At 43.4% G+C, this 25,808-nt stretch overlaps 1 protein-coding gene across 3 annotated transcripts in view; it reads right to left on the bottom strand.

Annotated features, from left to right (window-relative positions):
* TMEM131 (transmembrane protein 131) overlaps positions 1-25,808 on the bottom strand; it is a 483,390-nt gene that overhangs the window by 408,111 nt on the left and 49,471 nt on the right. For all 3 annotated transcript variants that reach the window (XM_082245264.1, XM_082245263.1, XM_082245262.1), the window contains exon 2: positions 1,054-1,115. In XM_082245264.1, the coding sequence (XP_082101390.1) occupies positions 1,054-1,115 (62 nt within the window). The remainder of the gene's footprint in view (positions 1-1,053; positions 1,116-25,808) is intronic.

The raw sequence follows: 25,808 nt of genomic DNA, 5'->3' as shown, positions 1-25,808 counted from the left end.
AAGCAAACTGAAAATGGCAAGTTATTACCAAAAGAATGCTCTGAATGAAGCATACACTAAGCATGTGAGAAATCAGAATGCAAATGAAAACCCTGCAGAAAACAGCGCTGGAATGTTTAAAAAGATTTAGCAACATATTACCTAAAGCTTTTGATATTGAAATTGATTTACTAAGAACAAAAGCCAAATACAAAACCAATACAAAAAATGGGTGCCTATGGCATAAGTTGTAAAACTAGCAAGTAGTATTGGTTACTTTTTGCTGCTTGCTTAGATCCAATTAGATTCAATAGAAAACCAGTTTGTCAGCCTATAAAAAAAAATCAACCGCTACTTTAGAGATGAATCACAATATATTTTAAACTGTGCGTCTTTACTAAAAAGGTTCATATTGCTTAGGCAATATTCAGATTTTTGGACTTTATTTTAGAATTCCCATAACCAAAGTCAGAACACTGGATTTAAACACTTAAAGCAATTACCATAAAAAATAAATAAATAAAGGGGGGGGGCTGATCCTGCCCTACCACATGTAAACTGACAACGGTGTATCATGGCTGCTAAGCCCTGACACCGTGGTCAGTTTATGTGCCTCTGTCATTCGCAGCTCTCCTCTCTCTCCCCCCCCCCCCTTGCCTGCCCGCTCATGACAGCACCGCTCTGTTCCCCGCTCCTTTCCTTCCTGCTGTTATAATTGTAATACATTCATAAAATCCTCTGTTTAATTACGTTATGTGCCCCACAGTACGGGTTTTATAAAAAAGAAATATACAGATTTCTACCTTATCTTAGATCAGCATAACGTACAAATATACTATAGTTTTATTAATGTCTGCGGACACTCCAAGCAAGTGTATGTAATTTTCATAGATGCAGATAGATGCAGGTTAGGCCCTGCTTCCAAACTCAGTAGTTTTGGTGGATATCAATTTCAAGGGGTGTGCTGTATTCTTACCTAAAGGGTCTCATGTTATAGAATATCAATACTGTAATGAACTATTTAAAAACCACCTATTTATTTTTTTTTAAAGCAAATAACTTGTTGGAAATTACCTCTAAAAGGCCTCCTTCATCGAAGCGAAGAACTTCAATAACATTGTCAGACTGGATGAAAGCTGAAATTGGAAAAAACCAAACATTTGAACATTTTATTGTTTAAAGCATAAATGCAGACAAAAAACCTTATTGGAAATTACAGTACTTTAAAAGATATTCAATGTCATTTTACGTGAGATCAATACATTTATGGCCATTATTTCTAATTACAGATTTTACTCATATGTAAATGGACATATTTACAGATTACAAAGTTGTTTTCTCTACTTACTACTGCAGCATAGTGATTGTGTTTCATGGTATACCTAACTACAATGTCAACTTTAATTTAATTTTTTTCCCCTCTAGAACAATGTAACTGTCGTTCTACCTTTGTAACATTGCTTTCAAAAATAACCTTACAAAGTTAAACACTCTACAAAAAAAACACAACATATGGGCCTCTGAAGAATATGAAAGGTTCTAAATTATGCATACACAAACTCAAAGCTCTATTCAGGAAGCTAGATGCATGGGGCGCCATATGAATTTTTTCAACTTTCAATATTTTTTACAATATACAGTATTTGAATTAAACTTGTAGCAAACCAAGGCAACTCAAAACAAACATAGGATTGGGAAAAAAAAAAAAAAAATAATGAACATCCATTGATTATCTTCACAGAAAAAAAAATGCATGTCAAAATGACCAGTGGACCCAGAGATACTGGCAGCTAAAATTTCCTGGAACCTACCTGGAAAAATATTTACTTCTCCCCTCATAATCAACACAGACAAATACCTGAAGTTTAGCAAAAAAAAATACCAGACTGGCAACAAACTGAAGCTACACTGAACCTTAAGAGCCCATTCACATTGAGGCGACACGACTTCGGGGGGCGACCTGTGAAGTCGCGTGCACCGCGACTTGCAGAGACTTCACATAATGGAAGTCTATGCAAGTCGCTCCGAGGTCGCCCCAAAGTAGTACAGGACCCTTTTTCTAAGTCGGAGCGACTTGTGTCGCTACTATTAGAACGGGTCCTGTACTACTCAATGTACCGCGACTTGTCAGGCTGACAAGTCGCGCTAATGTGAATGGGCTCTAAACCATAGGTATTTAAAAACAAAGGCTTTACTCATTCCTATAAAACATTGTCTAGAACACACACACACACATTATTTATTTATTTATATATATATATATATATATATATATATATATATATATATATATATATATATATATATATTAGAGCTGCACGATTCTGGCCAAAATGAGAATCACGATTTTTTTAGCTTGGAAGATCATGATTCTCTCACGATTCTCTGTGTAACAAAAAAAAAATTGGGATAACTTTACTGTTACGTTTTTTTTTCTCTCTGCTATGCAAAGAATCGAGCATATTTCAGGGTTAGATCGTCAGGAGAGGTGAATCGAGATCGCGATTTTCATACGATTAATCGTGCAGCTCTAATATATATATATATATATATATATATATATATTATACACACACACACACACACACACACCATATACATACACATACATATATTGTGTACAGATCCTTGCAACATGGGGCCGTGCATTATCCTGCTTCAACATGAGGAGATGGTCGTGGATGAATGGCACAACAACGGGCCTCAGGCTCTCGTCATGTAGTTCTGTGCATTCAAAATGCCATCAATAAAATGCACCTGTGTTCGTTGTCCATAACATACGCCTGCCCATACCATAACCCTACCGCCACCATGGCCCACTCGATCCACAATGTTGACATCAACAAACCACTCACCCACACGATGCCATACATGCTGTCTGTCACCTCCCCTGTACAGTGAAAACCGTGATTCATCGGTGAAGAGAACATAAAGTGACAGAAGCCATCGAATGTGAGCATTTACCCACTCAAGTTGGTTTACGATGATGAACTGCAGTCAGGTTGAGACCCCGATGAGGACGACGAGCATGCAGATGAGCTTCCCTGAGACGGTTTCTGACAGTCTGTGCAGAAATTCTTTGGTTATGCAAACCAATTGTTGCAGCAACTGTCCGGGTGGCTGGTCTCAGACGATCTTGGAGGTGAAGATGCTGAAAGTGGAGGTCCTGGGCTGGTGTGGTTACACATGGTCTGCGGTTGTGAGGCCGGTTGGATGTACTGCCAAATTCTCTGAAACGCCTTTGGAGATGGCTTATGGTAGAGAAATTAACATTCAATTCAAGCTCTGGTGGACATTCCTGCAGTCAGCATGCCAAATACACGCTCCCTAAAACTTGTGACATCTGTGCATTGTGCTGCATGATAAAACTGCTATGCCCCACCTGTGAGGTGGATGGGTTATCTCAGCAAAGGAGAAGTGCTCACTAACACATTTAGACGTGATTTGTGAACAATATTTGAGAGAAATAGGCCATTTGTGTACATAGAAAGTCTTAGATCTTTGAGTTCAGCTCATGAAAAATGGGGGCAAAAAAGTGTTGCGTTTATAATTTTGTTCAGCGTATGTACCAAAAGGGGGGGGGGGGTTTATTGGTTGGCCAATAGTGTACTGATGATTGAGTGCACACAATGATAAATAGTCAAGCCAAAAGAGAAGATAGGAGGAGGAAAGAGAAGACACTTACTCTATCCTATGGAGTCTCGAATTGTGCGTGTCTAGACAAGATGGTCAAAAAAAAAAAAAAATCTAGAAAGCCACACACCACTAGTTATGCTAGCTCCTCTTACTTATCAAGTCAATCTAAAAGCTGTAAGGCTCTCTCAGGCTCACATCTATCCTAAACATATTTTCTTGTAGCAAAGCTATCCGCTGGAGATAGTATCTGTATGTTCACTGCTCACAAAACACAATGGCTGTCTGACATTTGAAGCAGAAAATATTACCTGCCTGGTCTGAATAAAAGCTGTTCAAACCTGCCTAGTCTCCAATTCTGAAAGCTAGAAAAGCTGATCAAGCCTGCCTCATCAAAAAAACTAAATCCTATTAGCACTGGTAAAGCTTTCCAACCCTAAAGGAACACCCTCCCCACAAACTATGCTGTACCCCAAATCATAATAGTGCTCCCATAAAACTAAAAAGCTATATGTTTTGCTTAGTAAATGAGCTTCATCAGGAGTGAAAAAATAAATGCACCAAAAGTAAAAGGGTCAAAAGATATCCAAATTGGAGGGGACTAAACTATCCCCACATGGTAGGAGTCAAAATGGTGGCCTCCCCCTTTTTCCCCCATGTTATTTCCGCATTTGCGTCATAACGCACGTCCCATCATTACGCAAACATACATCCCCAATTTCAGTGGGGAGTAACCAGAAAAATGTTTTCCAATCTGGGGAAATGTCAAATATTCACCCAAATCCCCAAGAGACCTCTTTAAAAGTCCATATAAGAAGACATAGAAACAATTGAGTAGGGACATATTATTCCTAGGTCTATCTCTAAATACCCCTTCTTTCTATTCCCAGTCTTCTCTACCCGTTTTTAACAGTCCAGAACATTACAGGCTTATATTTAATTTCAAGAGGAACTCAGAATGTACACTGCAAATCCTGATCATTTCTTGATAGAGGGCAGAGAAGTAAACACCTCATTAAAGCCTGAGGCGCACGCGAGTTTAACCGTAAAATCCAGCTTGCCTCTGTTTTTAATATATATTTATCCAGATTTCTCTTTCCAACACCCAATTCTGGTTGTTCAATGACCCAGAACTTAGTTGGTTTGGTTCCTTACTATGCACCTGTCGCATGTGTCTAGCCAAGGTTCTATATCTATTAAGTGTTATATCCCCACTGTGCTCCAAAACCCGTTGCCATAACTGATGAATGGTCTTGCCCACATATAATTTGGGGCACGGACACTTAGCTGCGTAGATCACTCCTTCCAAACTGCAACTGTAAAATGATTTCAAATGGATCATTGTATCATCCTTTGGATTCACAAATTCCTTAGTTGTCGAGATGTATGTGCATGCCTTGCAATGACCGCATTTAAAGCAGCCAATGGGTCGTAGCTGTAGCCAAGTGGAAGTAGATGGTTGTGCTGGAGTTCTGTCGAGATGGCTATGTACTAGCAAAACTCTTAGATTCCCCCCCACTATATGTGATTAATGGATTCTGGGGAAGGACACGATGTAGGTCCTTGTCGTCATGTAAGATATTCCAATATCACTTAGGACATTGAAAATCTGACCTGACTGATTTAAATATGAGCCAGTGATTCGAAGACCTGCCTGTGTGTCCCTTTTCTTCCGTTTGTCAACCAATAAACTTTCTCTTGGGATGTCTTTTAGCTTTTGATATGATCTTTTAAAAGGTCATGCATTTTATAACCCCTCCGTGTTCTATTAGCAAGGAGCTCGGTCTGGAAAGCCTGCTCCGTTGAGCAATTTCATTTGGCTCACATGAATTGGACAGTAGGTATGTCCTTTTTAAAGGAATGCTGGGTGGTTGCTGTCCCAGTGAACTAGGTCATTTGTGGATGTTGGTTTCCGATATATTGTTGTCTGAATTGAGCCCTGGGCATCCCTTCTGATCGACAGATCTAAAAAATTGATACTGCTGAATTGAAGTACATGCCACTATCGTCATTCAGACAATTCACAAACTCCACAAAAGTTTCTTTCTGGCCCTTAAACAAGATGAAAGTAAGAGCTCCTCCTCGCAAATATGCGTTATGACCATACGTGTGTGAGGAGGCAAATGCGGAAACAACAAGGGAAAACCCTAAAGAGGGTAGAAGGGGGAGGCCACCATTTTGACTTCAACCATGTGGGGATAGTTTGGTCCCCTCCATTTTCTTTTTATCTTTTGACATTTTACTTTGGTGCATTTATTTTCAACTCCTACGTTTATTTACTAAGTGAAACATGTGAGTTTTCGTTTTTTTGGGAGAACTATTATGATTTTGGGTACAGCGTAGTTTGTGGGGAGGGTGTTTCCTTCAGGTTGGTAGGCTTTACCAGTGCGAATAGCATTTCGTTTTTTGATGAGGCAGGCTTGATCTGCTTTTCTAGCCTTCAGAATTAGAATAGGCAGGACAATATGTCAGTTTAATTATTAGCCAGCCATCCTATACCTTGAGAGCAGTAGATATTAGGAAGGCTTGACGAGCAAGAGTGGCCAGCCAATTTAATAGTGTGTAGCTACCTAGATTCTGACAGATTTTATTCTGTGAGACAAACTTGATAAGAGAGCTTATGAGAGAGAGATTTCCTATGAAGCAAGTTTGAACAGCTTTTATAGCCTTCAGATTCAGACCAGCCATTAAGTTTTGTGAGCAGTAAACATACAGATACTAGCTCCAGTGGATAGCTTTGCTACAATAGAAGATATTTAGGATAGATATGAGCCTGAGAGATAGAGCCTTACAGCTTTTAGATTGACTTGATGAGTAAGAGGAGCAAGCATAACTAGTGGTGTGCGACTACCTAGATTTTTATTGACCATCTTATCTAGACAGGCACAATTCGAGACTCCATAGGCGATAATAAGGCTGGCAATACGTTATACAATTTTTTTATAATTTTCTTAAATTTACCTTCAACTATGTAGTACAAAAGTCAACAAAAGATGAACATACCACAGCGGAGATGACATGGACAGCTAACGCGTTTCGCACCAAAACTGGTGCCTAATCATAGCTGAGATAATAGACAAATGTGCAGGTATATATACACTAGTAAACACTGAAAATCATTCTAACCAGGCACACCTGCACATGTCAAGTCAAGGCATTACTAGAACAGGGAATGGCCACAGAATCAACAGATCAACTGAAAGGGCCATACTCCCAGGACAAACAAAAATAAAATCGATAGGTAGGAGGGAGAGATCTCACATTTTTGGAGCTGGTTGTCCCTATCGTCTGATTATAAAGTTTTTCCGTCGCTATATCGACGATTTACTCTTTATCTGCGCTAAAGATATTGGAAAATTAGATAATTGACTCTCATATCTTAATGACAATGATTTGAATTTGTACTTTACAGGGTATATGGACCAGAAATCCATTGCTTTTCTGGACGTTACCTTGATAGTGGATAATGATACTCATATCAACGTCAGATCAACTGAAAGGGCCATATCCCAGGACGAACAAAAAGAAAATAAAAGATATATAAAACGCCAAAAGAAAAACATTGCATCACCAAAATCCCATTCATAAATAATGATGTATATAAAGCATCCCCAACATAAAGGGATACCCACAGGTGAAGGAAACAATATATCCCTCAATTGACGGTCCCACCAATAAATGTATACATCTCAAACCAAGCTGGTACTGAAATGTGGCAAACAACGACATTTGGCATGCAAACGTATAAAATCAAATACAGTAATCTTACAGGATGCCAAAAGCATCAAATATGATGAAAAATATGTTGATAACATAAAAATAAAGAAGGAGGAAAGGAAAAGAAAAGAAAGAGGGAAAGGAGGAAGGAAAAGAGGGAGAAAAAGGAAGAAAGGGGGAAATGTCACACACAAAAATGTGTGACATCCTATTCAAAGTTAAGTCCAAGAGGTTTTCTAGTGTTTTTCTAGTCAACTCCCTGTATACGCAAACTGCTAACATTTTGGGTATGACACTCAATCCAATGATTGGCAACATCGGTGGGGTGATTTTTATGTATGCCATACAGGTGATCGGAAGGCAATTGATTAACCTACGTACTGTATAGAACATAATTCACATGTAATAAACAAATCAAAAATCTAGTGTTGCAATTGATGAATGTTCGGATTTTATGTTCCCTATTAGTTGCAGTGGCTTGAACTAGCTCCCCTCTCTTAATGTGTGGACAGCAAGGACAGATGTTTGCACCACACTGAAAAAATGGATTTTTGTAAAATCTTACTATAAAATCCTTTTCTCTTAAGCTCATTGACAGACATAGTCCTCGTTGATTAACAACAACTCGGGTTATGCTGCCCTCTACAGGAGTAGGACTAGACAGGAAAGAAAACGTTCTGGCCACACCCTAGGGGCAGTCCCAGAGGGTATATCCTCTCACTTCCTGCTACAGCAAATCAGTTATGTCACAAAGAAGTGTTTAGAGAATTTAACCCAACCCAACTCAAAACAGAGGGGCGGGTACTACGTCTGTCAATGAGCTTAAGAGAAAAGGATTTAAGGTAAGATTTTACAAAAATCCATTTTCTCTGTCGCTCATTGACAGACGTAGTCCTCGTTGATTAATAACAACTCGGGACGTCCCAAAGCAGTACCACAAATGAGGGGTGGGATGACAGAAATCAAAATCCAGAAGGCCCAACCAGAAGCATCAAGGACTCATCGAGCAAAAAGATGAGACCTAAGTGAAACACCCAACAAACCCTTGAGGTAGACCAACAGTCTCCTCAGATTGCGGCCTGCAGAACCTTGTGGCCAAAAGAGGCATCTGACGATGCCATCACATCAACTTTATAAAATGTTGTAAAGGTATGAACCGACGATCAAGTCATCGCCTCGAAAACCTGGATCGCTGACGCCTGATGGCGGAAGACCCAGGAGACACTAGGCGCCCTAGTAGAGTGCGCCTTAACAGGGAACGGAGGATTCCGACCCTTAATAGAATAAGCCTGTACCACCGTCTGACTGGTCCATCTAGATATGGTCGCGGCAGACACAGGCAACCCCCTTCAAGGGCTATCCGTGATCACAAAAAGTGAGTCCGTCTTACGAAAATAAGTTCGTAGTAGTCAAGTGTATCCTTCTGAACCCCATCCAAGGAGTGTAATGCAACTCCCAAGGATGGCTAGTCTTAGGACACGGGGAAGGTAACACAATATTTTTATTCAGATGAAAACTCTGAAAACCACTTTAGGAAGGAAGGATGGATTCGGAAGAAGAACCACCTTATCCCTATGAACCACCAGAAATGGGGAATGACAAGATAATGCGGCCAGTTCTGACACCCTGCGTGCAGAAGTAATGGCCACCAAGAAGGCCACCTTCTGGGATAATGTAAGCAAGGGAATCTCCCTAATATCTTCAAAGAGAAGTTTCTGAAGAACTGACAACACTAAATTAAGATCCCAGGCGGTAAGGGTGCACGCACTGGCGGAGCCAGATGTCGCACCCCTTGGATGAAATTCCGCACCAAGGAATGATTAGCCAAAGGTTTCTGAAAGAAGATTGCTAACGCTGAAACCTGACCCTTGATAGTGCTCAAGGACAATTTCTGCTCAACCCCTTGTTGCAGAAAGACCAAGATTCGGATCACCGAATAGGTATGTGGGGAAAATCCAAGAGATTCACACCACGCAAATATAAGACTCCCATGTGCTGGAAGTCGCTCTCCTTGCTTTAACTAGAGGTAGGAATAACTGAAGCTGACACTCCCTTGTCCTTCAGTACCTGGGTCTCAATGGCCAGGCCATAAAGCCAGCGATTGTAAAGCAAGATGGAAGATCGGTCCCTGAGACCGCAAATCCTCCCTGAGAGGAAGTCTCCAAGGAGCATCCGCGACTAGCCTCACCAAGTCGGCGTACCAGGCTCGACTAGGTCAGTCCGGAATTTCCAGAATAACTGGAATCCCCTCCATCTCTATCCTGCGAAGAAGTTCCCGCAGTAACTTGAGAGGATGGAAGGCATGCCGTAGCTGATACTGCCCCTACGGGGCGATGAGCGTTTCTGCTGCGTCCGCTAGAAGATCGCGGGTGCGAGCTACAAACCTCCGCACCTTCCTGTTGAGCCAAGGTGCCAACAGATCCACATCCGGGGTGCCCCAATGAAGGGACAGCTAGTTAAATACCTCTGGATTAAAAAAAGAGACCATACCCCTTGATCCAGAATCTGACGGCTGAAATAATCTGCCTGCCGATTTCCCACCCCCGGAGTGAACAATGCGGGGAGATCCGGAACAAACCGTTCCGTCCAACGAAAGATGCTAGTCGTTTCGATTGCCACCAGGACATTCTAAGTGCCCCTTTCTTGACATAAGTCACGACCGTGGCATAGTGCGATTGGATCCGAATCGGGCTGCTCTAGAGCTGCTCGGTCCAGTAAATCAGACAAAATCTGATCGCTCTCAGTTCCGATACCCTATTGGTAACCTGGATACTATCGGAAAGGAATGACTTCCCCTGGTTGAGCATCGGAGGCTCCCTGGTCCGCTCGCCCAACCGGATCCGATTGTCCAGGAAATTGGAATTCTGATTCCATAAGAAAAGAATCTCTTTCAGGAGAATTCGGGTATGAGACTGGGTATACGGTACTGCCTCTAAGAAGGCCACCATCCGTCCCAGCCAATTGACGGACAGCAACATCCGAATCGTTGACTGAACCTTCTGGAGTTTCTCCGCAAGGAGAAAACCTCTTGCCCAGGATGTATCCAACCTTAGGCCCAGATAGTTCAGTCTCCTGGTGGGAACCAGGGATGTGGGAAAGAGAAGAAAAACGCTAATGTCCTGCGATGATGGGGATATAAAGATAGGCATCCTAAATGTCTATGGACGCCAGGAATCCCCCTGATGCAGGGAGGCCACCACTGTTCGGATGGACTCTATTTTTCCCCAAGTCCAGAAATTGGACGCACCTTGCCCTCTTTCCTGGGCATTGTGAACAGGTTCGAATAGAACCCCTGAAACCGTTAAATGTTAGCAGGGAAGAATCGCACCGGTGGAAGTGATCGAAACTCGATCCTGTATCCTGACCGTATGACTTCGCGAACCCCTTAGTCTGGGGTTCCGGCAAGCCATGGATCCGGAAACCGGTGAAGACGTCCCCCCACTTCAGGGATGGGTAGGGGCGCATCAGGCTGTATTTTTCAGGCTTGGCTGAGCCGGACTTTTTGTTTAGCCGACCAGCGCCCTTTGAAACCCCTCTAAAGGGGCTTTGGAGGGTTTCGCCTTATCGCCCGCCCTCGCGGAACGAACAACTCCTTATGAGCAGAAAGGGAAGGTCCTCGTTGGCTACGAGGTCCTCTTTAACCTAACAGTCTGTGGCAAGACAGCAGGTGGTACCGTCTATCCTTTAAAGAGGGATTCCTCAAACAGATAGCGCCTAGCCATGCGTTAGGAAATAACAGGGGTTCGTTTCAAAACGACCCCATTTGGGTAAAGGAAAATCCTTCGCCCTTTTGGTAGGCTAACAAGTACCAAAAAGGAATCTCAGTCTCAGCTACCTCTGCCGGTGTAACCTCAAGACTAAAGGTTTCCCGGATGGACACAACTAGTGCATCCACCACTCTTGTGCTATGGCGGAGGCAGAAACGTTCTCCTCACTGCTGAGGAGACATTACCTGAGACAACAGCCCCATAAGAGGGACCTGCAGCTGCATTGACCAGCTCCGAATCCGTATCTGAAGTATCAGATAAACAATAGGGGTAGGCGGGGGTCACTTCTTGACCCCCGTCCCTGACAGGCCACCTCCACCCGGGATACCAAAGACTCCAAAACTGCCGATAATGCATTAAAAACAAGTGGGGTACTGGAGGGTCCTGCGGCCACCTTGAGGGGATCAGGTGGGGATACCTATGCGGCAGGGTCAATGATTATACAAGACACTTGCCAGCGACAAAAAATGACAAAGTAAAAAACTTTTTTTTTTTTTTTTTTGTGTCCCCCAGTCGCAACAGCGCCCCTCAGTGTTACCTGTTTGGACCCCACAGAGAGAGAGAGAGCGAGAGAGAGAGAGAGAGAGACCCCAAGGCTCATCCCTGATGCACAGAAGTTTATCAGCTTGCTCAGTGCTGTCCTGTTACAGACAGGAAGTCTTTGGCCCCATTTCCTGGGTAAAGGAGGCGGCTCCGCCCCTTAACACGCCTACCGGCGCCTCCCCCTGGCTCCATGAGGTGTTTGGTCACCTCAAACATGGCCGCCCCCATGTTGGAGACACGAGGCTACGCCAATATGGCGGCCTCGTGTGCTCTGCAAGAAAATGGCGGCGGCCTGTTAGGATAGCGGCAGCTTAGCAGCGGCCTGCGGGATGCTGTATACGGCCTAGCGGCCTGTGGGAGTGCATCGGCCCCCCAAACTTCACCCTGGATGGTGATCAGCCTGGCCGGCGGTACCGGACTCTGGTGGGCCGCATGCGGTCCGTGCCTGCCCTTGCTGGAGGAATGCGATCTGGACTGCAGTTATACATGCATAGACATCGCCCTGTGAACACCTCTGACAGGTAGGATACCTTATGCTACCACAGTAATATTCTAGTTCTGCCACTGACTTCAGTCATCTTTACAGTTTTGAAATGACATTAGATTGTCAGCTCCCAAACCAAGCCTCCTGGTTACTTGTTCACAAAAATCACACTCAAATAGGGGGATCTGTGACATGTTATAGGATAGAGGGGAGACCCATCCTTACCATTTCAGAGAGGGGCCCGCGTTCACCACAAAACCCGTCAGGGGGAAAACGGGGAACATACTACTCACCATACCGGAACCAGGCGGGCGCCAACTCCTGACAGTACCCCTCTCCACCGAGGTGGGAGGGCTGTCAACCAATACGGACGCCGTGACTCATTGGCGTTTCAGCGAGACATTTAACTCGCAGGGTCAGTCCCCGTCCAGTGGGACTATGTCGCGGCCGACCCAGCGCGGAGCTATGGCCTGCACGCACTCGTAGGCTGAACTGGGGTGACCACTGGATCTCAACATCCAGCCCGTCGCCCAGTTCCAGCTTTCTTGCTTGAAGATCTAACAGGAACACTGGAGAAAAAAAGCCGTCTAAAAATCTTCTAAGAAAAAAATCCTGCCAGGACCGAAGAAGGTATCTAGGTCCTTACTCCTAACTAGACAGAAAAAAACTGATTTGCTGTAGCAGGAAGTGAGAGGATATACCCTCTGGGACTGCCCCTAGGGTGTGGCCAGAACGTTTTCTTTCCTGTCTAGTCCTACTCCTGTAGAGGGCAGCATAACCCGAGTTGTTATTAATCAACGAGGACTACGTCTGTCAATGAGCGACAGAGAAAGATCCTTTAAATTGTAACCAGTGAGAGTGATGCTGCTTGCGTGTGTATAAGCTAGGGGACAGGGTTTTGCCTAAGGTAGGAGCCTTAATACCTTTAGATAAAATCTGGGCATAAGTATCATAATCATTGTATAAAACTGGAAGATATTTCCTAATAATGTTCTCAGTTTTGCTAAATTCAGCACTAAAAGGGAGTGGAAAATACAGTAATTTTATGTGATCCAAAGGATCTCTCACTAACATTAAAGTGACCTTTTCTCTTATTCTTCTTATCCTTAAACAAGTTACCCCTTGCTGTGTTATTGGCAACATGAATGGCTCGATCCAATACTGGGTCTGAATAGCCCCTGTCCTTAAACCGTCTCCTCATGTTTAATACTTCTGCCTGAAAATCCAAATCATCACTGCATATACGTTTGAGTCTAAGAAACGGTCCAACTGGTATGCTTTTGATAGTGTGTCTAGGATGTCCAGAATACGCTCTCAAGGCATTACCAGATGACTGTTCCTATAGAGTTTGGATATGGCTATCATTATCCCCTATCAAGGTAACGTCCAGAAAAGCAATGGATTTCTGGTCTATATACCATGTAAAGTGCAAATTCAAATCATTGTCATTAAGATATGAGAGCCAATTGTCTAATGTTTCAATATCTTTAGTGTAGATAAAGAGTAGATCGTTAATGTAGCGACGGAAAAAACTTTATAAATCAGACGATAGGGACAACCTGCTCCAAAAATGCGAGACCTCTCCCACCAACCCATACATCTTTTTTTTTTTTTGTCCTGGGAGTATGGCCCTTTCAGTTGATCTGTTGTCGATTGTCTGTGGCCATTCCCTGAAACAGATAGTCCTTTCGTGCTGTTCTAGAAATGCCTTGATTTGACATGTAAAGGTGTGCCTGATTAGAATGATTTTCAGTGTAATTTACTGGTGTATATAAACCTGCACATTTGTCTTATCTCAGCTAGGATTAGGCACCAGCTTTGGTGCAAAACGCGTTAAATGCCATTGTCGTCATCTTCGCTGTGGTATGTTCATCTTTTGCATTTGTTTTCACTTTTGCAATTCTGAATAAATGGTATTATTTTGGAGTGCTGCCATCCTGTCCATTTTTTTCTACATGCTTCTGTTGCAACCAGGGCGTGCACCTGAATCATCCTTCTGAGGCTGAACTTTGACAGAGGTTCCTCTGTGCTGGAGCAGCACATTATTTCACTTATGTAGTACAAAGACCAGACTAATAGAACACAAGTGAAAGTGTTTAGCTTTGACCTCATATGTGGTTTGTGGTAAATCGAACAGAAAATTGTACAAGAAAATTGAATGTGTATGGCCAGCCTAAGTGCCTTCTCTTTCCTCATTATGCATCTTCTCTTTTGGCTTGGCTATTCATCATTGTTTTTCACTTAATCAGTACACCATTGGCCAACCAATAAACCCACCCTCCCTTTTTGTACATACATATACAGTCAGGTCCATAAATATTGGGACATCGATACAATTCTAATCTTTTTGGCTCTATACACCATCACAATGGATTTGAAATGAAATGTGATTTAACTGCAGACTTTCAGCTTTAATTTGAGGGTATTTACATCCAAATCAGGTGAAAGGTGTAGGAATTACAACAGTTTGTATATGTGCCTCCCACTTTTTAAGGGACCAGAAGTAATAGGACAGATTAACAATCATAAATCAAACTTTCACTTTTTAATACTTGGTTGCAAATCCTTTGCAGTCAATTACAGCCTGAATTCTGGAATGCATAGACATCACCAGACGCTGGGTTTCATCCCTGGTGATGCTCTGCCAGGCCTCTACTGCAACTGTCTTCAGTTCCTGCTTGTTCTTGTTGCATTTTCCCTTCAGTTTTGTCTTCAGCAAGTGAAATGCATGCTCAATCGGATTCAGGTCAGGTGATTGACTTGGCCATTGCATAATATTCCACTTCTTTTCCTTAAAAAACTCTTTGGTTGCTTTCGCAGTATGCTTCAGGTCATTGTCCATCTGCACTGTGAAGCGCCGTCCAATGAGTTCTGAAGCATTTGGCTGAATATGAGCAGATAATATTGCCTGAAACACTTCATAATTCATCCTTCTGCTTTTGTCAGCAGTCACATCATCAATAAATACAAGAGAACCAGTTCCATTGGCAGCCATACATGCCCACGCCATGACACCACCACCATGCTTCACTGAAGAGGTGGTATGCTTTGGATCATGAGCAGTTTCTTTCCTTCTCCGTACTCTTATCTTCCCATCACTCTGGTGCAAGTTGATCTTGGTCTCATCTGTCCATTGAATATTGTTCCAGAACTGTGGAAGCTTTTTTAGATGTTTGGCAAACTCTAATCTGGCCTTCCTGTTTTTGAGGCTCACCAATGGTTTACATCTTGTGGTGAACCCACTGTATTCACTCTGGTGAAATCTTCTCTTGATTGTTGACTTTGACACACATACACCTACCTTCTGGAGAGTGTTCTTGATCTGGCCAACTGTTGTGAAGGGTGTTTTCTTCACCAGGGCAAGAATTCTTCGGTCGTCCACCACAGTTTTCTGTGGTCTTCGGATCTTTTGGTGTTGCTGAGCTCACTGGTGCCTTTTCTTTAAGTATGTTCCAAAAAGTTGATTTGGCCACACCTAATTGTTTTGCTATCTCTCTGATGTTTTTTTCAGCCCAATGTTGGCTTGCTTCACTGACAGCTCTTTGGATCTCACATTGAGAGTTGACAGCAACAGATTCCAAATGCAAATAGCACACTTGAAATGAACTCTGGACGTTTTATTTGCTCCTTGTAAATGGGATAATGAGGGAATAACACACACCTGGCCATGGAACAGCTGAGCAGCAAATTGTCCCATTACTTATGGTCCCTTAAAAAGTGTGAGGCACATATACAAACTGTTGTAATTCCTACACCTTTCACCTGATTTGGATGTAAATGCCCTTAAATTTAAGCTGAAAGTCTGCAGTTAAAGCACATCTTGTTTGTTTCATTTCAAATCCATTATGGTGGTGTATAGAGCCAAAAAGATTAGAATTGTGTCGATGTCCCAATATTTATGGCCCTGACTGTATATATTAAATACCTATGGTTTATGCATAAGGGAATGCACCCTTCAGTCAGTGTAGGTTCTCCCCTCATACCAGTGACCACCACTATGCAGTCTCATCCAGTGCCACCCAGTCTTGCACCAAAAACAATTCCTGCACTGTCCTATTCATCCTGCTATGCGTGTTACAGCCCAATTCACGGGGAATCATATGAATGGGGGCCTGCAGAATACAGCTCTCTCCATAGGATGAAATGAGCCCATGGCTTGCATGCCAGGTATAAACTTACCTCCAACCTGTGTCCCACCGAAATACCTTAGCCCCCGTTCACATTAGGTCGCTCCAACTTCAGGGGCGACCTGTGAAATCACATGCAGCGCGACTTGCACAGACTTCACATAATGGAAGTCAATGCAAGTCGCCTCCAGGTCGCCCCGAAATAGTACAGGACCCTTTTTCTAAGTCGGAGCGACTTGTGTCGCTCCTATTAGAACGGCTCCTGTACTACACAGTGGGAGCGTGACGGACCGCGACTTGTCAGGCTGACAAGTCGCCTGACAAGTCGCGGCAGTGTGAATGGACTCTAAATCCTTTGGGGTAAATTTCTTTATAAACATTTCTAATATATCTAGATCCTTTTAACATGTGAATTCCACTGAAGGTAACCTCTATTAATGCATTTTTTTTCCATCAAATATTTAATTTGTCCAGATTCATGGCAGGTTTACATCAACAAATATTCTTTATCTGCAACAACAAATATTCTTTATCTGCAAAAATTCTTATGTCACCCATTCATACTTCTTTTAGCAGAAGTTATACATTTGAACAAGGGAATTTTTTTCCCCATTTAATATGTATACAGAACAGCCGTGCCTAAGCTGATAAGGCACAGCAGAACAAAACCAGTAATGCTTTAGTGTGGTGTCCTGTACCAAAAGGCAACAGCAGGTAAGAAAGTTCTTTACACATTTCCAAATACAAATAACGCTTTGGCTCATCTTTACAGAACATGTTATTGCTACATCTAGTACTAGCAAACAAGATGAAAGTGATAGGTAGGTAGAACTATAGATGTTACTAGGAGATAAGGTGGACGCATTAAAGGATCTGCTTCAGCCTATACTCAAAAAAAAAAAATAAATGTACAACAGGAAACAAAGTGGTTTTGTGGAGTTCACTAGAATGAGGTTTCTGCTCTTACACTTGCACCACATGGGAGTTTTTTATAAGTCACAAATGGAAATGGGCTTGTTTAAGACGTCCGATATATTAGTTCTCACCATTTCAAATGTGGGACTTTTTCCCCAGTAGCTCTAGATCTTATAGATCCATGCAGAAACACTCTTCAAGCAGTTTCAACAGTACCATTAGTCCCAGTTCACACTACTGCGACGCGGGAACACTGCGAATATACTGCGTGTTCCCGCATCGCATCCACAGCACAAGCAGTTCACACTGCCATATGCGATATGCTGGGGGTGTCAATTCAAAGTTAACGACACCCCCAGATCAGATCGCATATCGCAGTGCGATCTGACAGTTCTCTCAGGAATCGGATCACACTGGTGTGAACCACCATGCGATCCGATTCTGCTGCAGACCAAAAAAAAGGGTCCTCTGCGAGTTCACTGCGATTGTGGTGCGAATTCTGCGATACAAACTGTATGGCTGAATTTGCACCGCACAGACATCGCATGTGATTTTAGGAGCAGTGCCCTCCGAATTACATGCAATGTCTGCCATCGCAATAGTGTGAACCGGTACTTAGATAGAGGTAAGAAATGCAAAACATAAAAAAATAAACACACACGCACACAATGGTTCCATGTAAATGCACTCTTAGGCAGCCCATACATTCTTTTTCTTCAACTGGGTTGAACTGCACTGCTTCTGATCACCACAAACCAAAAATTCTATTTAACCTCTTTAGCCCCGGAAGATTTGGCTGCTCAATGACCAGGTCACTTTTTTCAACTTGGCACTGTGCGACTTTAACTGACAATTGCGCAGTCATGCAATGCTGTACCCAAACAGAGCTATCGTTTGGTAGTATTTGGTCACCTCTGTGCTTTTTATTTTTTGCGATATTAATAAAAAAAGTGAAAATGTTGCAAAAAAATTGACATTTTCTACTTTGACTGTTAAAAAGTATCCAATATATTCAATTTTTGTCATATATTTAGGCCAAAATGTATTTAGCTACATGTCTTTGACAAAAAAATTCTCAATGAGTGTATTTTTATCCACTGTAAGACCGGAAGATTGTACCCCATTCCTGACCAGGCCGTATTTTGAGATTCGGCACTGCGTTACTTTAACGGACAATTGCGCTGTCATGCAACGCTGTACCCAAATTAAATTTAAGTCCTTTTTTCTCCCCACAAATAGAGCTTTCTTTTGGTATTTGATCCCCTGTGCGATTTTAAATTTTTGAAAAAAAGAGCGACAATTTTGAAAAAAAAAAAAAAAAAAATAATAATATTTTTCACATTCTGATATAACATTCTGTTGGTGATCAAGGGGTTAATGTATGCCTTGTGCTTACTGATGTGTGTGGGGGGAGGGGGTTCTGCGACACAGACAGATCGCAGGTTCAGCTATGCTGAATCCTGTGATCTCTCCCAGTCTGTCACAGAGAAGATCCGCCTGCCTTGTTTACACAAGCGGGCGGATCTTCTCACACTTTTCCCGACAATGGGGAAAGAGAGGCGGCAATCGCAGCCTCTCCTCCTCCAGCCCGACTGCCGCTGTGTCTAAACACAGTGGGACCGAGCCTTCGGCTGCCGAGACCACTAGGAGTCCAGCGACGTAGATCTACGTCACTGGACCCAGGGGAGCCGCTGCGCTGCAGTAGCAGTGAGCGCTCCTAAAGTGGTTAATTAATTTGTATTATTCAAAGCAATCTCCCCATCCATCCATCCATGTCCCCATGCTTTAATTTTGCCATCTTGAGTAAGGTCAGATGATTCATGTATCATTTACTTCCTGGAATCCATCTGCCCATAGACTTCTGAGATTACATCATTTGCCTAGGCATGAAAACCAGGAAGTAACAAAAGAAATGTAAAAAAAAAAAAAAAAATGTAAAACCAGTAAATAAGATATACTATCCTATTTACTAATACTAGCAGGATGAGGATTAGAAATCTTCCTCCTGTGCTATTGTATTCTGCCGACAGGGAACTTTCCCAACCAGTAGAATACTATGATCAGTGGTGACTGCTATAGCGAGCGGCACTGACAGTTAGGGCCGGTTCACATTATTGCAAGTGCGGCGATCGCATGTAATTCGGAGCGCACTGCTCCTTCATTACATGCGATCGGATGTGCGGATGCAAATTCAGCTATACACTTTGTATGGCTGAATTCGCATTGTATCCGCACATGACCCTTTTTTTCAGCCGCATCAGGATCGGATCGCACAATGGTTCACACTTGTGCGATCCGATCCTGTGCGAACTGTCAGATCGCACTGCGATATGCGATCAAACTGGGGGTGTCGTTAACATGTAATTGACACCCCCTGCGTATCGCATATGGCAGTGTGAACTGCCATATGTGCGGGTGCGATGCGGGAACACGCTGCGAACTCGCAGCCTTCCCGCCTCGCACAAGTGTGAACCGAGACTTAGGGAAAAACCTGACAGGCTGGTTGTATGCAAGTCAAATCAATAGAATTTCAATCAATGTATGGTCAGCGTTAGGCCTAACCATACATGTTATTATCCATGATTAGGAATACACCCTGATGTAAGCCTTATCTTTGGGGCAGCAAATTTGATCGGACAAAAAAAAAAACTCATCCCAGCTAATGTAATTTTCCCCACAGAAAAACTGATCAGTTATCTGCTGTTACCCACAAGGTAATCAAAGCATGGAGATTTATGTCAGTATATACTTCGAAAAAAAAAAAAAAAAATCCTTTGGCTAGTCAGAGCATCTTCATTCGACCATCCTCAAAATGTCAAAGGCTAGCTTCTTTGAATACGAATTAGTAGAGCTATTTATTTAGCGGCAACAATTTACATAGAGCTTTACATATTGTACATGTACATCGGTCCCTGTGCTCAAGGAGTTTACAATCTAAGGTCCATATTTCACACATATATCATATACACAAACAAGGCCAATGTGGGCAGAAATCAATTACCGTATATACTCGAGTATAAGCCGAGTTTTTTAGCATGTTTTTTCATGCTGAAAAGGCCCCCCTCGGCTTATACTCTAATCACTGTCCTTTTAAAAATGGCGCCGCCCTGCGCCGCCGTATCACTGCGCATGCGCCGCATGCCCGGGAATAGCCGAACGTGTACGGCCTTTCCCAAGCATTGGCGGCACATTCGCGGTGACGTATTGCCGCAATTTTTAAATCAAAGGCGCCTCACCGACAGGTAAGTGAGATTCCTCCGCAGCCCCTGCATTTCCTCATGACTCGTGAAGGGACTCGTGAAGGGACTTAAATGATAGGCGACTTTGTCTGTGGGGAATGCCTGTCTAATATTTTTCTTCTTCCTGGAAAGTCTGATAACAAGTCGCTTGAAATAAGATAAGGGTCCGACTTAGAGGCGACTCCCATTGAAGTCTATGTGCACGAGTCGGATAGAGGTCGCCTTGAAGTAGTACAGGACCCTTTTCTAAAGTCGGAGCGACTTCAGTAGTGCATATTAACCGGTTGCCGACCGCCGCACGACTATATACTGCGGCGGTCAGCCCCGGCCAGGCAGAGTGACGTATCGGTACGTCACTCGCCTGTCACTGACTTGCGAGCCTATCGCGGGCGGGCGCGCGCCCGCCGCGGCTCGTTCACAGGCAAGTCAGTGCGTGTGACCGGCGGACTCGATGTCCGCCAGTCACACTGCGATCGCTCCTGTGAAGGGAGAAAGACAGAGCAGCTTGTGTAAACAAGCTGCCTGTCAGTTCTCCCTGTGTAAAAGTGAAGATCTGTCCGTTCTACTATGTAGAACGGTTGATCTTTGCATTTACACCAATAGGAATGTCCCTACACAGTTAGAATCACGCCCCTAGGACACACTTAACCCCTCCCTGTCCAATAAAGTTAACCCCTTCCCTGCCAGTGTCATTTTTGCAGTAACAGTGCATATGTATAGCACTGATTACTGCAGTAATGTCACTGGTAACCCCAAAAGTGTCAAAAATGTCAGTCAAGGGTCCGATCTGTCCGCCGCAATGTCGCAGTACCGAAAAAAAAAAAAACGCAGATCGCCGCCATTACGCGTTAAAAAAAAAAAACACCAAAAATGACAAAAATCTTTCCCTTTGTTAGTAAACGCGATAACTTTTGCGCAAACCAATCAAAATACGCTTTTTGCGATTTTTTTTACCAAACATTGGTAGCATAAAACAAATTGGCCGAAAAATGTTAAAAAATTTTGATTTTTACTTTTTTTTGGGGGAATTTCATATAAAAAAATGTGAAAAATATTATTTTTGCAAAATTTACGCTCTTTTTTTGTTTATAGCGCGTGATCAAAAAAAAAAAAAAATCGCACAGGTGATCAAATACCACCAAAAGAAAGCTCTGTTTGTGGGAAAAAAAGGACGTCAAATTCGTTTAGGTGCAGCGTCGCACGACCGCGCAATTGTCCGTTAAAGTCACGCAGTAAAAAAGCGCAAAAAAACCCCTGGTCCTTTAGCAGCCAAATCCTCCGGGGCTTAAGTGGTTAAGACGGCTCTCATTCATTTACATTGAATTTGTGATGACAAGAGACTTGGAGCGACTTGAGGGCACACAAGTCGTGTCCCAAGTCGGAGTAGTGTGAACCGACTCTTATACTCGAGCATATACGGTAACCTAACAGCATGTCTTTGGAATGTAGGAGGAAACCGTAAAATCTAGAGGAAACCTACGCAGGCAGAACATGCATACTCCAGGCAGGTAGTGTCCTGGATGGGATTCAAACCATGGACTCTAGTGCTCTACTAAGCATCTTGGCTGCCCATAGTTATATTTATGTGTAAAATATTAGAGTATGCAAAAATGTATTAAAGTTCTGTTCACATAAAGAAGGTACCGTAACCATATTGCCAAATGCCACAAATCAAAGACTACCCTGTAAAAGAAGACATAACCAGAATGGTGACCTAGTTTTTTGCAGCATTGCAGATCCCTGGCCACTGTTAGTTTCCAACACTACTGTGTTTTTCAAATGCTGTGTGCTGCTATTCTTCCTGCTGAGCACTACAGCACACAAAATTGATGTAGGGGGCAGCAGGAGATAGGGTAATCAAACCTAGAAGTGTCAGATATTAGTGGCGGATGGAGATCTGCAATACAGTATAGATGTAGGATAACACCTGCTAAAAAAAGTAGGTATTTACCAACTTCGTTTTCAGTGTGGTCTTTGATGTGGCATACTTAAAGAGTCGATTTAAAGGCCTTATTTAAAAGTGTGTTGCCCTTTGAAGAGCGATCCGTGCTGGATGGCTCCTAAGAGGGCATTTGGCAAGGATGATGCGATACAGAGCGTCTCCTTACCGCCTGTTTTTACCCTAGCATGCTTCAACCTTCGCCCTCACACAGACACGTACTGCCTGCCAAATGACAGTAGGGATAAACTTTGTACACCCCCCACCTTCAGCTGTTTGTAGTTGAGGGGGGGGGAGGGGCTGGAGAAAAAAAAAATACAGCTCAATTGTTTTTATTGCTCTGAATAGAGAGAGTAATTGTTATATTTATATTTTGCACAATTCTTTTAACAAGGCGCTATTACTTCCATTTACAAATACATTCAAGACAATATTATAATTTAATATTTCTGCTTTAAATTGCTTATTTATGATGTAATAATTACTTATAAAAGCAAAGCCCCACAGCTTTCTTAACCCCTTCTCACCGAATGTACACATATATGGGGACCACTTGCATGCATACCCGTGCTTGTGCTGGGATTACATTGCAAAGCACGCTCCCAGCACAGAGACTAAACTCACGAGAGCCCTGGGTCTCATGCTAACAATCTGGAACTGGGAGGCTAGATTCCCAATCACCTGATCGCTGTGATAGCCTCTGACTGGCTATCACAGTGATCAGTCACTGTTCAGCCTGCCTCTGTGTTGTATCCTCTTGAATGGAGAATGGTGCATTGAGATTGGTTTAATACACGCAAATATACTGTGCACTGCAAGTGCAGTTGCGTTACATCTGAGGGGGATGCTCTAAAATGAGGGAAAGCTCTCCTGATTTCCATCATCCATATGTACAAGTTAAAACTGGATTTTTGTCTTACCGTAAAATCCTTTTCTTTGAGGAGTAGGACACTAGGCAGGAAAAAGCTTTAACATGTCTATGGGGCAGTCCCAAGAGATATACTCCCACACTCTGTTTTAGGCATTCAGTTTTTTTGCAAGCAGTGTCAGAAGAAAAATAATCTAACTCAATAGAGGGGTGAGTGCTGTGTCTGTCAATGAACATCAGAGAAAAGGATTTTTACGGTAAGACAAAAATCTGATTTTCTCTTTCGTTCAGTGACGGACACAGCTCCAGAATCTTCTTAACCGTTGGGACGTCCCAACGCAGTGTGAAACATGAGGGGTGGGAAAAAAAACACAGCAGAAAAAAGCCAACCAAGTAACATGGAGCTCAACCAGGAATAACTGGAGCTCACCTGAAAACATTACACCCTCAAAGAGGACCAGGTCCTCTCAAACTGCTGGCTGCAAAACTTTGCGGCCAAAAGCAGCATTTACAGATGCAAGTAAATCCACTTTATAAAATTTTGTGAAAGTGCACAGACGTTGGCCACCTTGCAAACCTGTATCACTGACGCCTGATGGCGGAAAGCCCAAGAGGCATTAAGCGCCCACATAGAAAGCAACTAACAGGGAACGGAAGAACCTGACCCTTGATTGAATAGGCCTGCACCACCGTCTGTCTTGTCCATCTGGATACTGTCACGGCAGACGCAACTAACCCCTTGAGATGGCCTATTTGTAAGGGCAAACAGTAATGCTGATTTCCTAAACCACTCGGTTGCCGCAAGGTACACCTTGAGCGCCCAACCCACATCCAGAGAGTGCAAGGCAACCCCCCTAGGATGTTAAGACTTAAGACACAGGGAAGGCAACACAATGTCTTCATTCAGAAGGAAACCAGAAACATTCTTAGGAAGGAAAGACTGACGAGGGCGAAGCACCACTACACATCACTCTCTGTGAGCCAACAGGTAAGATGAACGACAAGACAACGCAGCCAGCTCTGACACCCTGCTTGCAGAAGTAATAGCCACCAAGAAGGCTACCTTCTGGGACAATGTAAGCAGAGTAAGCAAATATTTTTTGAAAGGCGGTTACTGGAGGAGAACAGCACCAAATTGAGATACCATGGAGGCAAAAGACCAAAATGTGGAAGTCAAGTGGCGGACCCCGGAATAAAGGTGCGAATCAAACAAAGTGTAGCCAAAAAGACAGTAAAAAGACCGACAAGGCGGAAAACCTGGCCCTTGACGGTACCCAAGACCAGGTGCTGCTCAATGCCAAAATCCGAGCCACCGAAAGGGAATGGGGAAAACCAAGAGACTCGTACCACGCAATGTACGTCTTCCAGGCATGATGGTATATCTTCCTAGAGGTACATTTTCCTAACATTTAACAGCCTGGGTATCACCCATTTAGACAACCTCCTATTCTTCAGCACCTGGCTTTCAACAGCCAAGCCAGTAAAGCTAGCGACTGAAAAGTAGGATGGAAGATTGGCCCTTGGGCCAATAGATCTTCTCTGAGAGTAAGTCTCCAAGGGGCATCGGCGACCGGCTGTACCAGATCGGCATATTAAGACCGGCGAGGCCAGTCTGTAGTTAATAGGATGACCGGAATCCCTTCTGCCTCGATCCTTCGCAGAAGGAATAAATCGTATGATACTGGCCCCAAGGAGCAACCAGTGCCTCTGTGGTGTCAGCCAAAGGATCTCAAGACCTTGCCTCAATTATATGTACCCTCTTGTTAAGACGAGAGGCCAACAGGTCCACCGCGGAAGTTCACCACCGGAGACAAAGCTGAACCTTAAAATGCAGGCTCTCGAGCCTCCAGGACACTTTGTGCCCCCTTGGGGATTGACATACGCCACAGAGGTGGCATTGTCCCATTGATTCTTTTACCAGGCACCTAAAGGGGATTTGTCCAATGAGCCAGACAAAATTTAATCACCCGAAGGTTCCAGTATATTGATTGGTAGTCTTGACTCCTCCAGAGTCCAGACCCTTTGAGCACATCCGTGCCCAAAAATGCCTCCCCACCCGGACAGGTAGCAACCGTGGAGACCACTGTCCAGTACAGGGGAAGGAAAGATTTGCCCTGTCGAAGTGCCGAAGAGCAAAGCCACCATAACAGTGACCCTCTCGTACCCCGGCTCAACAGGATCAGATTGTCTAGAGACTGTGGATTCTTGTCCCACTTGGCAAGAACCTCTCTTTGCAGAGGTCTCAAGTGGAGCTGTGCAAGCGGAGCCACCTCAAAAAAAGGTAGACACCACCAGGCACAGCACCTGCATGCAAGTCCTGAAAAATGACCGACTACTGGACAACAGGAGCCAAATTGCATCCTGCAGCTTTGGAGTTTTTTTCCCCTGGAAGAAACACCCTGGCTGAAGCAGAGTCCACAGTCAGACCCAGATAGTCCAATTTAGTCGATGGAACCAGAGCAGATTTTAGAAAGTTCAATTTCCAACCGAACTTCTGCAGTATGTACAGTAATTTCCAGGTTGTCCTTTAGAGCAGTCGGAGACTCTGCTCGCAGTAGAAGAGCATCCAGGTACCCAGTACCGCAATGCCAACACCG

Source organism: Pelophylax lessonae (assembly GCF_965119305.1).
Source record: "Pelophylax lessonae genome assembly, chromosome: 2".
NCBI lineage: Eukaryota > Metazoa > Chordata > Amphibia > Anura > Ranidae > Pelophylax > Pelophylax lessonae.
This window is presented reverse-complemented; position numbering and strand designations above follow the sequence as displayed.